This window comes from Bos mutus, chromosome 17, assembly GCF_027580195.1.
Source record: "Bos mutus isolate GX-2022 chromosome 17, NWIPB_WYAK_1.1, whole genome shotgun sequence".
NCBI lineage: Eukaryota > Metazoa > Chordata > Mammalia > Artiodactyla > Bovidae > Bos > Bos mutus.
In genome coordinates this window covers 21,561,904-21,575,925 of record NC_091633.1, presented here as the reverse complement: position 1 = coordinate 21,575,925, position 14,022 = coordinate 21,561,904, and the positions used below count along the sequence as shown (strand labels likewise).

Here is a 14,022-nt window from a genome sequence, read left to right as displayed (position 1 = left end):
GGGGCCAGTTGGCTGCTCCAGTTTGCTTCGACTGCCAGGGTTGGAGGAGGAGAGAAAACGGAACACGCCAAGTGCTGGCGTGGGTGTGTTTGCTGGCAGGCGCTGCCAGTCCCTGCGAGGAGCAGAAGGGAGGGACAGCTGTGTCCCCAGCCAGATTCTGGGGGGCTCCTCCTGCCAATCTGGGGATAAGAGAGCCTGACCACGTCAGGGCTGAGTGTTAAGGGGGTGTCCTCCTGAGCTTGGGAGCAGGACATCCTAGCCAGAGATGGGTACCCCGCTTTCCTTCCTCTCTCCCAGAATTCCTCTGGGACGCCTTCTTAGGTACAGTTTGGCCCCTTGGATACCCCTCCCCCTTCCAGCCAAAATTCCCTTCTGCAGAAACTTGTTTGGTGTTCTGGGGGTGTAAGGGTGAGGTCTTCCTAGAAGGGTGTTATTGGCTTTTAGCAAAGATAGAGCTGGTGATTGTGAGGTCTCAGCCCTGTGGCTATGCCTCCCTGGACGCAGCCAGGACATCCTGCCCACCACTCCCTGCCCCGCCCCCCTCCAAAAAAAATCCACACCAAACATTGGAGTCTCCTCTTGACTTTACCAACAGAATTCAAGCTTCAAGTTATCAGGGAAGGCTTTTTTTTTTTTTTTAATCTTTTGCCCATACCACACAGCATGTGGGATCTTAGTTCCCTGACCAGGAATCGAACCTGCGCCCCCTACATTGGCAGCATGGTCTTATGGACCACCAGGGAAGTCCCAGAGAAGTTTTTGATTAAAGAGGTTCTATTGCCTTGCCTTCTGGAAGGCTGAGCCCAGATGAGACCCCTATCCCCAGTCATGTGTGCTTGGGGAAGGCAGTGTCCTGTTCATGCTGTTTTAGGGGGCCAGGCAGGCACCTGAGAAGTTGCTAGTGGTCCAGAAGACCTAGAATCCCTTCAGGGAAGCCTCTAACCTTTTTTGAACACCTGGGGGAGATCCCACACCTTGCCTTGCACTTGGGCATGGGGTGGCCTTTAGCTGCTAGCCCAGAAAGATGTCTTTATGTGAGTAAGAAAAATACAGCCCCTCTGTGCAGACATGGCCTGCTTTAGGACTGAAGGTTTAGAACACAGAATACAACCCATGTATAGCCCCCTTGGCTGAGTGCCTTTGTACAGTGATCAACCTGGACAACTGTACTAGGCAGCCCTGCAGGGCATGTTCCTGGATCTTTCTTACCTTCTTATGAGTCTCATTATTTCCAAGTCCTCATTCCTCAGTTAAAGGACAGTGTTAGGGAACAGGAGGAGGAGGAGGAATCTGTCTCAGGTTCTGCTTCCTTGAGGGTTTGTTACATGTGTCTTTCTTGAAAAAGCAGTTTCCCCTTTTCACTTAAAAAAAAAATTAATTGGAGGCTAATTACTTTACAGTGTTGTGGTGGGTTTTGCCATACATTCACATGAATCACCCATAGGTGTACATGTGTTCCCCATCCTGACCCTCCCTCCCACCTCCCTCCGCATCCCATCTCTCAGGGTCATCCCAGTGCACCAGCCCCGAGCACCCTGCCTCATGCATTGAACCTGGACTGGCGATCTGTTTCACATATGATAGTATACATGTTTCAGTGCTATTCTCTCAAATCATCCCACCCTTGCCTTCTCCCACAGAGTCCAACAGTCTGTTCTTTACATCTGTGTCTCTTTTGCTGTCTTGCATATAGGGTCATCGTTACCATCTTTCTAAATTCCATATATATGGGTTAATATACTGTATTGGTGTTTTTCTTTCTGACTTACTTCACTCTGTATAATAGGCTCCAGTTTCATCCACCTCATTAGAACTGATCACTTTTGAGCGAGGCTGTCTCCAGTCTTAGTTCTTTGGATCCACATTGCTGAGAATCTGCCCTCCACCCACCACCCCGACTGTCGCGTGCTGCCTGTATGTGGGAGTGTGGGTCAGCGGGGGGCACTGGTCTTGTTCTGACACCGTACCCCCACCACCTCCCCTCCTTGCTCCTGGCTGGAATGTGGCTCAGTCTGGGTAGCCTGAGATCAGTCCCACAGGAGAGGAGCCGGGAGTTTCACCTTCCCCTTGGTCCTGCCCAGAGTGGAGTTTGATTTTTCCCCACCCCGCAGTGAAGCAGACCTCTGGGCTTTGTGCGCAAGGTCCAAGCGGGCAGGGGTTTTGGGGGTTTTCCAGCCACAGCTGCTGGGCAAGAAGGCATCTCTCTCCATTCTTCAAGGGGAATGAAGATAGAAGGCTTAGGGGGATGAAAAGTTACCCCCAGTTTTTATTATCACAGCTTACCTTTAATTTTTTTTTTTTTGTTGGAGTATGATTGCTTTACTATGTTGTGCCAGTATCTGCTGTACAACCAAGTGACTCATCTATATGCATGCATATATCCCCTCCCTCCTGAGCTTCCTTCCCACACCCCCATCTCACCCGTCTAGGTCAGCACACAGCCCCGAACTGAGCTCTCTGTGTTATGCAGCAGCTTCCCACTGGCTATCTGTTTTACATATGGCAGTGCCCACATCGGTCCTGGTGTCCCAGCTCGGCCCGCCCTCCCCTTCCCCTGGGTCCGCATGTCTGCTCCCTGCATCTGCTTCTCTATTCTTGCCCTGCAAATACGTTCATCTGTTCCATTTTTTTTCTAGATTCTACATACATGCGTTCATATACGATATTTGTTTTTCTCTCTGACTTACTTCACTCTGTATAACCAGCTCTAGGTCCATCCATGTCTCTTTAATTTCATGAAATTTCCTTAAATTGTGAAATTAAAAAAAAAAGGTAAAGCTAGATGAACGACACCGAGTTCCCTCTCACCCAGACTCAGCAGCATTAATTGTTCACATCTTGTCCCAGTTCTCCATTTCACTGTGTGCCCTTTGCCCCCACCCCACCAAGCCCCACAGCCCCTCCCCCTATCCCAAGACAGTCATTTCTAGGAATTTGGTGTGTGCCTGTTTTCCCCTTCTAAATCTGTATCCATGAGCAACAGATCAGTTTTTGAAACATCTCTGGAGGGCATGCTATGTGAATCACTCTGCAGCTGGCTTTCCCTTTCTCGATTTTCTGTTTGTGACAGCTGTGTAGGTTGACTACCACTTTGCGACTCTACGTTTTGATGCATTATGATATCAGTGGACGTTTAGGCGGTTTCCAATTTTCCTGTGTCGACAGTATTGCTTATATAAGCCCTGAATACCTTGCTCTGCCCTTTTCTCTGTATTAGGCGAGTCCCTTTGGACCTCAGTTTCCCCATCTCTAAAATGGGGTGAGGGCAGGGCGGGATGGTGTTTCATGAGATGGGGAGACCCTTGCAGTTGCGGCCCAGGAGTCTGTAGGTCACTCCAGTCTTTTCTCATCTCAGGCTTGATTGGTGGGGACTGCTGATGGGGACTCCCAGGGGGGTTTCCATTCTGGTGGAGGATGTGAAGGGGCGGGGTGGGTTGTGGGCGGGGCTTGGCATGGGCGGGGCTTGGTGGCCGGCCTTAGTGATGCAGCGTGCCCTGCCTTTTCTCCACAGGGTTCCAAAGATGCCATCAGCCAGCCCTGTCTGGCCACTCAGCCAGACCAACTTCCCAGCCCCTACACCCCGCTTCTTCAGGACTCGCTCCGTGGACAGCCCACCAGTCCCAAAGTCTGAGCCCCCCACCTCCTGCACATTGCACGCACGCACGCGCACACACACACACACACACACATGCCCCTGGCACGTGTCCACACGTGTGCACAGGTGTGTGCAGATACTCAGGGATGGAGCCGCTGCTGAGAGACTTGGGGGAAAGACTGGTCAACAAGGACTGTTCTGGAAACTGCTCTCCAAGTAATCCACAGGCCTGACCGTAGGTGCTATGGGCACGGGGTCCCCTAGCCCAGGCTCTTAGTGACTCACGTCACCTCTCCCCAGCGGCCCGCTCCATCTGTGAAACACTGCAGCCCCTTCCTGGTGGCTCATCCATGCAGGACAGGGCATTTGCCCTGAGAGGCCGCCACTGTCCCCAAATCCAGCCTAGGAGTGCTGACTTCTTGTGCCTGAACCTGGTGGGCAAGGTTTTGTGGTTCAGCACCCAGCCCGGACCAAAGCTGTAGCCACTGGACAGCCATCTGGGCCTCAGAAACGGAGATGCATCCTAAACCCCCTGCAGGATCATGGGTTTGGGTGTGCGGGTCCCTTCCCTCCAGCCTAAACTGACATCATCCTGTATACTGAGCTGGTCACTTCCTGACTGGGGTGGCAGGAGGCTGTGCCCTGAGCTGCCCCCCACCAAGGTCTGCAGCTACTAGGTGCCAGGGCAGAGGTAGAGAGGCTCCGTCTGGGACGTCAGCCTGGGTGTCTGGTCAGGAGACCCATCTGTCTGGGACTCCTGGTCTCTGGGACAAGCCTTTGTCTCTTTTCTACTGGAAGAAAAACTGAATATCATCTTTTAAAAATAATTCACAATTGAAGTAATAAACCTTTTTAAAAAGTGATTGCCTGAGTCTGTAACAGCCTGTTTATGGGAGGCTGGGTTGGCGAGGGGGTGCGGTTCCTTTGGAAGTTCTAGGCTCTTCTCGAGTGCTAAGTCACTTCAGTTGTGTCTGACTCTGTGCGATCCTATGGACTGTGGCCTGCCAGGCTCCTCTGGCCCATGGGGCTTCCCAGGCAAGAATACTAGAGCGGCTTGCCATCTCCTCCTCCAGGAGGTCTTCCCAACCCAGGGATCGAACCTGCATCTCTTGCATCCCCTGCTTTGGCAGGCGGGTTCTTTACCACTAGCGCCATCTGGGAAGCCCCAGGCTCTTTTTAGCCAGTATCTCATTTCTCGTTACTGCCATGAGTGCCTCTCAGAGACTGGGCTGCAGGCCTGCCTTTCCACTGTTTTAAGAATTCCAACTTGTGTATATTTAACATTTTATATAAATTCTGCATGAATTCAGTTCCCCTTAAGAAAGAATAGCATCCATGTGAACCATTATCCCCACCCCATCTTTTGACCCACCTTTTGATTTTTGAGTAGAATTCCCTCATAGGTACGTACCACAGGTTTCCAACCATTTGTGAGTTGAAGGACATTTCACATATGTCCTGTTTTTGGTGATTATGCATAGAAAGCTGCTACAAACACGAAAATACAGGTTTTTGTGTGAACATATATTTGTTCTTTTCCTTCTTTTTTTTTTTTTGCTCTTGTGATCTTAGTTCCCCAACCAGGGATTGAACTGGGGCCCACAGCAGGGGAAGCACAGAGTCCTAACTACTGGACCACCCGGGAATTCCCGATTTTCATTTCTCTTAAGGAAAATAGGTAGGCATGAGAGTGCTAGGTCACATGGTAACACATAAGTTTGTGTTTAACCTTTTTCACAGTAGCTGCGCCGTTCTACATTCCCACCATCTAGGTATACCTTGGTACTTCTGGGTTTTTAAAAAATCATTATCATTTGTAGTGGTATCACATTTTTTTGTGATTTTTATTTGCATGGAAGTACATTTGCTAATGAGATGGTGGTTTCCTCTTCACTCTCAGCTAATTTATGTATCCATGAATGACTGCGACTGCCAGAATGGGACCAATTTTGTCATCAATCCTATTCTTGTTTTGCATAAGTGCAGAGAAGCCTTGTTTACATGAATAAATAGCTGGAAGTAGAAGGAATATTCTGATAGCAGAGTCACTCAATTCTTTTATTTACATTTTTTTATTTTTAAAAGATGAGGATATTTTTATTTTAGATTAGAGCACAGTTGATTAGCAATGCTGTGTTAGTTTCAGGTGTACAGCACAGTGATTCAGTTATACACACACATACACGCATTTTTTTTTCCCAAATTATTTTTCCATGTAGATCATTAAGAGTATTGAGCAGAGTTCCTCATGCTATACAGGAGGTCCTTCACTCAATTTTTAGACTGCTGAGTAATGGGCAAAAATAGGGTGGTGATCTATCATCCAAAAAGTATTTTTAATGATCTATCAACTGACACCTCCATCTGACCTTTCTTCACATTCGTAGAAGGCTACAAAGTGGAAACCACCGACTTGCAAAAGGGTTACACAGTCTTTTAGATCAGTTCTGGAAACCAGTATTTGAGAGTGTGCCTCTGGTGGGGGCTGAATGGCCGGGAAGGGCTGCACCTGCCTGCTTCAGAGTGAGGAGCTTGTGAAGGGGCCCAGGGAAGAGAGCTTGCTGCCTGCTTCTGGGGAGACTCACAGGTGACAAGTATTCCTCAGCTTGAGTTTGAGGACCACTGAGAAGACTGCTGACTTTCCCGTGTCCAAGCCTCATCACAGACACTTGCAACTTTTGCGTTCAGCCCTGCGTGCCCATGAAGGAAAAAAGAGACAGTCTCCACAAACCATTCTGCCGTGTGTGTGTGTGTGTGTGTCCCCAAGTGATCACAGGATGGAAGAGGTGAATTAAGCCTCCAGGCATATCATTATGTGAACATCTTGCTTCTGAATATCTTGGTAAAGTTCAAGCTAATTTGTTTTTTTGGTACAAGCTTGGTCCTTAAACCCAGCCACTGACTTCATTGAGGATTCAGAGAGGAATTGCCCTCTGGCCTCACAGGGGAAGGATGGGCTTCGAGGCCACCTTAAGAGACACAGCATCAGGCTTTAACACGGCCAGGGCCTCGGGAGTTCTTGGAGTGCCTTTGACTCAGGCTTTATTCCTACCCTCTCACTTTACACTGTAACCCCACCCCGCCTACAATATGACTTGGCTAACAATATTTTTCTTCAATTTGATCCACTTTTTTGACTTAAAAGAAATTTTCTTTAAAAAAATTTGGTCTTTTAAAAAGTTTTATCTGAACTTGTGGGTCCAACAGGCAAGTTACATTTTTCTTGTTGTTGTTGTTAGTAGCTTAGTCGTGTCCAACCCTTTGCGACCCCATGGACCTTAGCCCGCCAGGCTCCTCGTCTGTGGAATTCTCCAGGCAAGAGTACTGGAGTTGGGTTGCCATTCCCTTCTCCAGGGGAGCTTCTGACCCAGGGATCGAACCCGGGTCCCCTGCATTGCGGGCCGACTCTTCACTTTCTGAGCCACCAACAAAGACGTAACTGCGTGGAATCTAAAAAATAAAGCAAACTAGTGAATATAACAAAAAAGAAACAGACTCTTAGATGTGGAGAACAAGCCAGTGGTTACCAGTGGGGAAAGGGAATCGGGGGAGGGGCATGATAGGGTTAGGGAAGTAGGAGGTACAAACTGTTATGTATTAAAAAACTAGCTGCAACGATATACTGTACATATAGCCAATATTTGATAATATAGCCAATATTTGATAATAACTATAAATGGAATATAACCTTTAAAAATTGTGAACCACTGTTGTACACCTAAAGCTTACATAATATTGTACATCAACGGCACCACAATCGGAAAAAATATTAAAAAATACTTAACTATTAAAGCTTAAAGATGTTCATCCGGGTACCACCAGACCTGCCTAATTCAGGAACTCTATACTGTGCCTTATTGTGTCCTCCACTTCCTCCTCTTACCACTCACTCTGCCTGAGGAATAAGTGTCTGGCTCAGTCCTGGCCATCATCAAAGACTCAATTCCAGCCATGCCCCCTCTTCCAGGAAGCCTCCCTGATCTCTTGTGCTCACTCAGCTCCCCCCTCAACCCCCTGCTTGGGATTCCTGAGTTGCTGTGTCTGTACCCTAGACGATACTAGAATGTTCTAGAATACTGGAAGTCCTAACCCCAGTTACTGGAGTCCCTAAACCCCGAGAGCCTGTAATGTAAGCCCTGCCACCTCACCAGAAACTAGTTTTAACCAAGATGGTTACTCACATTCCCATGTATTCCTTTGCTCATTCAGATGGTCACTCTTTCAACCAATATTTATGGAGTGTTTGCTACACACTGAGAATGAAGCTATTAGGGTGGTTTTCCTAGTATTTAAAAAAAGAAGAAGAAGAATACCTTCTTGGCAAAGTCAGTGCGGAGCTCAAAAAAATGGGTGGACCCGATTTGTGGGTTCAGGGCTGGGGACCCTGCGTTCAACCCTCCAGTTCCAGAGCCCCTGGGGTCTCTCGCCTGGAGGAGGCTCTGGCAGCCTGGTCCATCTGGGTCCCACGCTTGTCCTGTGCGGTCCCTTCCTCAAGCAAGCCCTGAGAGGCCCTCCTGAAATGTAAACTATCACCACACTCATCTTTTGTTTAAATCCTTACTGGGTTTTTCCCCACCTGGAGGGTCAGTCCCCTTCTCGCAGGCTGATAGGAAAATCCTTCCCCTTTTCAGGCTGTGATGCTGGGCTTCTGGGCAATTACAGGTTTGGCCACTGGAGGGCGAGCTGCGCACACAGGTGGTTAGGAGGTCTGGGTTCTCATTCTCAGAGGTGCTGAGATCACCTCTTAAATTCCTTACAATGAAAGGGGAGAAATGCAGGGGTCACTGCCGGGAGCCGGCATATTGCATATTGAGTGCATATTGCATATTGAGTGCAGCACTTTCCACAGTATCATCTTTCAGGATCTGGAATAGCTCAGCTGGAAGTCTATTACTGCCAGGAGCCAGCGTGAGGAGCTCCGCCCATGGCAAAGGTCATGAGGAAGGAGGCTCGGCCTACGCAAAGGCGGGCTCGAGCCTCAGGAGTCCCCCTGGAAGTTCTCGAGCATCTACCCCCAAAACCAGAGTCTTCCTACTTTCTGCTTTGTGCTTTCACCTACACCTCTGACTTTACGGGGGGCTGTCCCCCATGACCTCTCTCTGAAAAAGAGTTAGCTTACAGCTCCAGTTAATAATTCCTGGGTGTGACAGTGTTTAACCTACAAACTCCTTTGGCAATCCTCTAGCCTGCCTGAATAGGTTTTTCCAGCCACATGTGATTGTTCAGAGCCTCCCAACTGTGAGAGGCAGATGTTCTAAACTGTCTAAACACAGATTCCTTTGAGTAGTTAAAAGATTGATTAGAAATTGTATTGGTGAAGGGTTTTTCACTTATTGGGCCAATGTTTGCTGCTAAGTCTCCATACTCCTTGCCTACTGTGTCCTTGGCAGTGTATTGATTGATACAATGGGTGTATAGAAATGTAAGTAGTAGCCTCAATGTTTATAACCTTGGACCCTTGAGTTAATTCTTTTCTTGATTGAGCCCACCTCACCTTTGCCCTATAGGAATGCAGCTTTGTCCAATGCTTTTTTGGAGGCTGGTGCCTGACTTTGGAATAATCACCTTTAGAGAAAGATAAGTTTCTTAAAATGTTAACAGGCCTCCTGGCCAGAAGATGATGTAAATCACCTGAACTTTTGCATATGATAAGTTTGAAAGCCTGGCTTCGAGTAGAACCAGGAACTGCTGTCCTTGCATGACTCCACCCCTTCCCCCATTATCCTCTATGCACAACTTAAGGTATAAAAACTACTGTGGAAAATAAAGTGCGGGCCTTGTTCACCGAAACTTGGTCTCCCCATGTTGCTGTCTTTCTCAAATTCTGGCTGAGTCTCCATCTGGAGCGCAGAATCCGCCATGCTTGCTAATTATGCCTGGGCTTCTAAGATCTGACCAGGGAGGCCTCAGTGTCTCCTCTCCTTCGGGAGAACGGAAGGACGCCTGTGGCCTACGTAAGTGGTGCAAACTTCTTGTCTTGAAGTTTTATTGGTCTCCCACATAAACCAAGCTACTCAGCCTCTTTTCTCCACTGAATTTTCCTACTGAGCTATCCTCATTCTATTACTCTTTGTATCTTTGATAAATATTTATAAATAAATAGGTCGCTGACGCCGTCCCTGCTTCGAATACCCTGGATCAGCCAGGGCTGGACCTCGGCAGGTCACAGTCTGGCTTCAGAAACTTGCAACCTCCAGAAATTTCATTTTATGCCTCAGTTTCAGTCGCTCAGTCATGTCCGACTCTGTGACCCCATGGTCTGCAGCATGCCAGGCATCCCTGTCCATCACCAGCTCCTGGAGCTTGCTCAAACTCATGTCCATGGAGTCGGTGATGCCATCCAACCATCTCATCCTCTGTCGTCCCCTTCTCCTCCTACCTTCAATCTTTTCCAGCATCAGGGTCTTTTCCAGTGAGTCAGTTCTTTGCATCAGGTGGTCAAAGTATTGGAGTTTCAGCTTCAGCATCAGTCCTTCCAATGAATATTCAGGGTTGATTTCCTTTAGGATTGACTGGTTGGATATCCTTGTAGTCCAAGGGACTCTCAAGAGTCTTCTCCAACACCACAGTTCAAAAGCATCAATTCTTCATCACTGAGCCTTCTTTATGGGCCAACTCACATCATACAAGACAACTGGAAAAACCATATTTTCTGGGAAGCGATTCCTTAATATTCTTCAGATTTTCAAAGGGGTCTTGACCTCCAAGTTTCCTCTGAGCAAGAGTGAGACTCCTAAAATAAAACTAGGTTCATGGGATATTCATGCTTCCTTAACATGAAGAGGAAAGGGCTCTGATCTTGGAGGCAGGTCACCTGCACACGAGTTCAGTTGTACCCGTTGCTGGGCAGCCTTGGAGAACTGTAACCTCTCTGAACCTTGAGTTTCCTGCCCTTGGGAGTAAAGATTGTTGCTCTATGAATTCCTGAGAAGCCTTATGAAGGTGGAATAGAAATGAATGTGTGAACATACAGGGTCCAGGACTATTGTGAAAGATCTCAGCTACTGAGCCTCCAGCAAGCATTTATTAGATACCTACTGTGTGCAGAGCACTGGGCGGGCACTGAGAGGGAGTCTCTCTCAAAGGGCTATGTAGATGGATACATTCATTCAGCTAATATTTTCTGGGTGCTAACTGTGTGTCAGGTGCTTGAGTACACACATTGGGAGTTGTCTTGCTTGGAGACGCTGACACAGAGACTCCTGGCCAAGGGGTGTCCCAGAAGGGCAAACTGGGGTCCAGCAGCCAGAGAGGGTAGTTTTTCAAGGAAGACCAGCAGGCACTGGGCTTTGGGGGGAAAGTACCCAGAAGCCAGGGGGAACACAGAAACAGTCAAAAGGGATCTGTTTGGATCTGTGAGAGTACCAGTGCTATCTGCCTCAGAAACACAGCGGTTGGGGGCTTCCCTAGCGGTAAATAGATAAGAATCCACCTGCCAATGCAGGGGACACAGGTGTGACACCTGGTCGGGAAGATTCCACCTGCTGTGCGGCAAATAAGCACACGCACCACGAGTACTGAGTCCCTGCACCCTAGAGCCTGTGCTCTGCAAAGAGAAGCCCTGCTCGCCTGCGACTAGAGAAAGCCAGCAAGGAAGACCCAGGCCAATCACAAACTGTGTGTGTGTGTGTGTGTGTGTGTGTGTGGTGGTGGACAAAGCAGGAGAGGTCAACAAAGCAGGAGAGGTCCCTGCCCCGTGGTTTATATTCTAGTGGGGGCGACAGTGAACAAGTAAGTGAGTAAGATAACACCAGAAGTGACAGGTGCCAGGAAAGAAGTAAAACAGGTGACATGAGGAGAGGAAGTGTTTGTTGTGTGTGTGGCGGGGGCAGGAGTGCTACTTAGATGAGAAGGGTGCTACTTAGATGTGCTCTGAGAAGGGCTATTTATGCTGTTTCCCAAAGGATTTGAAGGAAAAAGAGCCCTTTAAGAATCGAGAAGGTCTGCACGTGCAAAGGTCCTGAGGTAGCAGCAGACAGACAGGAAATGAATGGGGCGTGGCTGGAGTGTACCCAACACAGAGGCAGAGGAGGCTGTAGAACTGGGCGGGGGCTAAATCCGGCAGGGCCCTGGAGTTTGGATTTTAAGTATAGTGGGAGTCATTGGAGCGTTTTAAGCTGGGCAGCAAGGTGATCGCTGATTGGCTGTGTGGGAAATTACGGTGGGGGCACAGGTGGGTGAAGAGATAGGTGGCAGGAGGCACGCTACAGTTTATAAAACCTCCCTTTCCCCCCTGCCCTTGCCATGGAACACTCAGAGCGCTCGTGGAGTGGCCGGGGCAGGAGAATCAGGCCGGATTTACCAGTGGGGAAACTGAAACACATTCCTTACTTCGTCTTTTTTGCTTCCTGGGTGATCCCTTGAGGGGAGGCCGTCTGCCTTTGGCTCTTCACTCTCAAGGTCTTGCCCTTGCAGTTTGATCTTTTTTTGTGTGTGTAAGCATTTAATCACGCTCTGCCTCCCTCCTTAGACTCTAAGCTCCTGAGGGCATGTACTTGGTCTGTAGGGGGTACCAGCTGTATTCCTGGAGTCTGGCACAGTGCCTGGCAGGAAAGTGGGTGCGCAAAGGCTTTGTGGAATAAACGAACGAATGATGGGGGAGTGGTGAACGTAAGAGATGTGATTGAGGGAGGGCAGAGTGCAGAGCCCGCGCATGCCCAGCTGCCTCGCTCTGCACCCCTCCCTTCTCTCTCCCATCCCCACCTTGTGTTGAAGCCCCAGAGCCCGCCCAGGGCCCCGCCAGATGCTGGAAGTGCAGACGTTGGCCACCAGGGGGCGCCATGGGCCCGCCCTCTGAAGGGCAGCTCCTGGTTATGTATTCAAAGACCTGGGCTCAACTTGGGCCTTTCTGGCAGTTGAGAGGGGCCTGAGCCACGTCTGTTTTTTGTTTTTTGTTTTTGTTTTTTTTTTCAAGAGTGGAAAAAAAGAAAAAGAAGAAAGATCGACAGATCAGCGCTGCATAACCTGTGCTCCTTGTGTTTCTCCATTGTACATATTAAGAGTTTCTACACATAAAAAATGCTCTGCAGTATTCTCGTGTGAAGTTACAGGGTCTGTAAAGTTATTAATTAGCAATGTCCACAGAGGGCCGGATTGGCTGACGGGTAATAACTATGATTCTTTCAATCTGGGTGGCCCGGGTTCCAGGACAGTGCCTTCAACCTGGTCTGGAGAGTGGCTCCTGGTGGCTCCAGGCCTCATGGCTGACCACCCCCCCACCCCCACCCCGCCCCACCAGAGATGGGCCTGAGCCTCACTCAAATCGCAGATGCTGGGGACTCTTGGCCCAGAGCCGGGCTCTGGTGGACTGGTTTCATCTCCTGAAACAGGTTGCTGCTAACATGAACTGAATGCTTCCTATGTACCATGCCCTGCTTTAAACTCTTCGTACGAGGGCGTCTCATTTCCCTCATAACCCAGGTGAACGTTCTTATCATCACCATCTTTTTACAGATGAGACAGGTGCAGAGAGGATAAGTAAACACCCAAGGTCTTATGGCTGCTAAGTGTCAGAGTCCAGATTTTAGGCTCAGTAGCTGGGTCCAGGGCATGCGTGCTCATCTGTCACCCAGCGCATCTCCTCGTGGTCCAGTTAACCAGGACTCATGACTGTTGTTTGTCAGAGACTCCTACTCTCTCTTTTTTAATTAAAAAATATATGTATACATATATATTTTTGGTGGTACCATGTGGCATGCAGGATCTTAGTTCTCTGAGCAGGGATCAAACCTGGGAACCCTGCATTGGAAGATCAGAGTCTTAATCACTGGATCACCAGGAAAATACTGCCCCCGCTACGCCCCACCTTTAAAGGTATGAAAGTAAATTGAAAGTGTCAGTTGCTCAGTTGGGTCCAACTCTTTGCGACCCCAGGGACTGTAGCCCGCCAGGCTCCTCTGTCCATGGAATCCTCCAGGCAAGAATACTGAAGTGGGTAGCCATTCTCTTCTCCAGAGGATCTTCCTGACCCACTGATTGACTCCAGGTGTCCAACATTGTGGGCAGATTCTTTACCATCTGAGCCACCAGGGAAGCCCCTTTTAAAGGTATGTGCATCTTTATTTTTATTTTACTTATTTTTTTGGTTGCACTGTGTGACATGTGGAACTTCCCTGAGCAGGGATTGAACCTGGGTCCCCTACATTGGAAGTGTGTAGTCTTAACCATTGGACCATCAGGGAAGTCCAGAGACTCCTGCTGTCTTGTATCCTTTCTGGAAATCATGCTGGGGAAACCAGCTTTGAGGAACGTCATTTTCAAGCAAATATACAGATGGGTCCTGATTCTGGAGCATCTGAGATTGAAAAGTTTGTTTACTCCCAACTCAATCCCAGCTCCATCCAGAAAGAGGTCCCGCACACCAGCACGTGCCCTGCGATGCCAGAAAAACCCTTAGCGGGGGAACATCTAGGCTCGTTCCAGAGAGG

At 48.8% G+C, this 14,022-nt stretch overlaps 1 protein-coding gene and 1 non-coding gene across 3 annotated transcripts in view; one reads left to right on the top strand and one right to left on the bottom strand.

Annotated features, from left to right (window-relative positions):
• Window positions 1-4,458, top strand: part of SCARB1 (scavenger receptor class B member 1) — a 93,185-nt gene extending 88,727 nt beyond the window's left edge. For both annotated transcript variants that reach the window (XM_070386326.1, XM_070386327.1), the window contains one exon: window positions 3,512-4,458. Coding sequence is in view for 1 of the 2 variants with exons in the window: in XM_070386327.1 (XP_070242428.1) it covers window positions 3,512-3,631 (120 nt within the window). In the remaining variant the exon portion in view is untranslated. The remainder of the gene's footprint in view (window positions 1-3,511) is intronic.
• Window positions 4,459-13,703: 9,245 nt separating this feature from the next.
• Window positions 13,704-13,776, bottom strand: TRNAG-UCC (transfer RNA glycine (anticodon UCC)). The gene has a single exon. It is a non-coding gene; the product is annotated as a tRNA-Gly (tRNA).
• Between the last annotated feature and the right edge of the window lie 246 nt (window positions 13,777-14,022).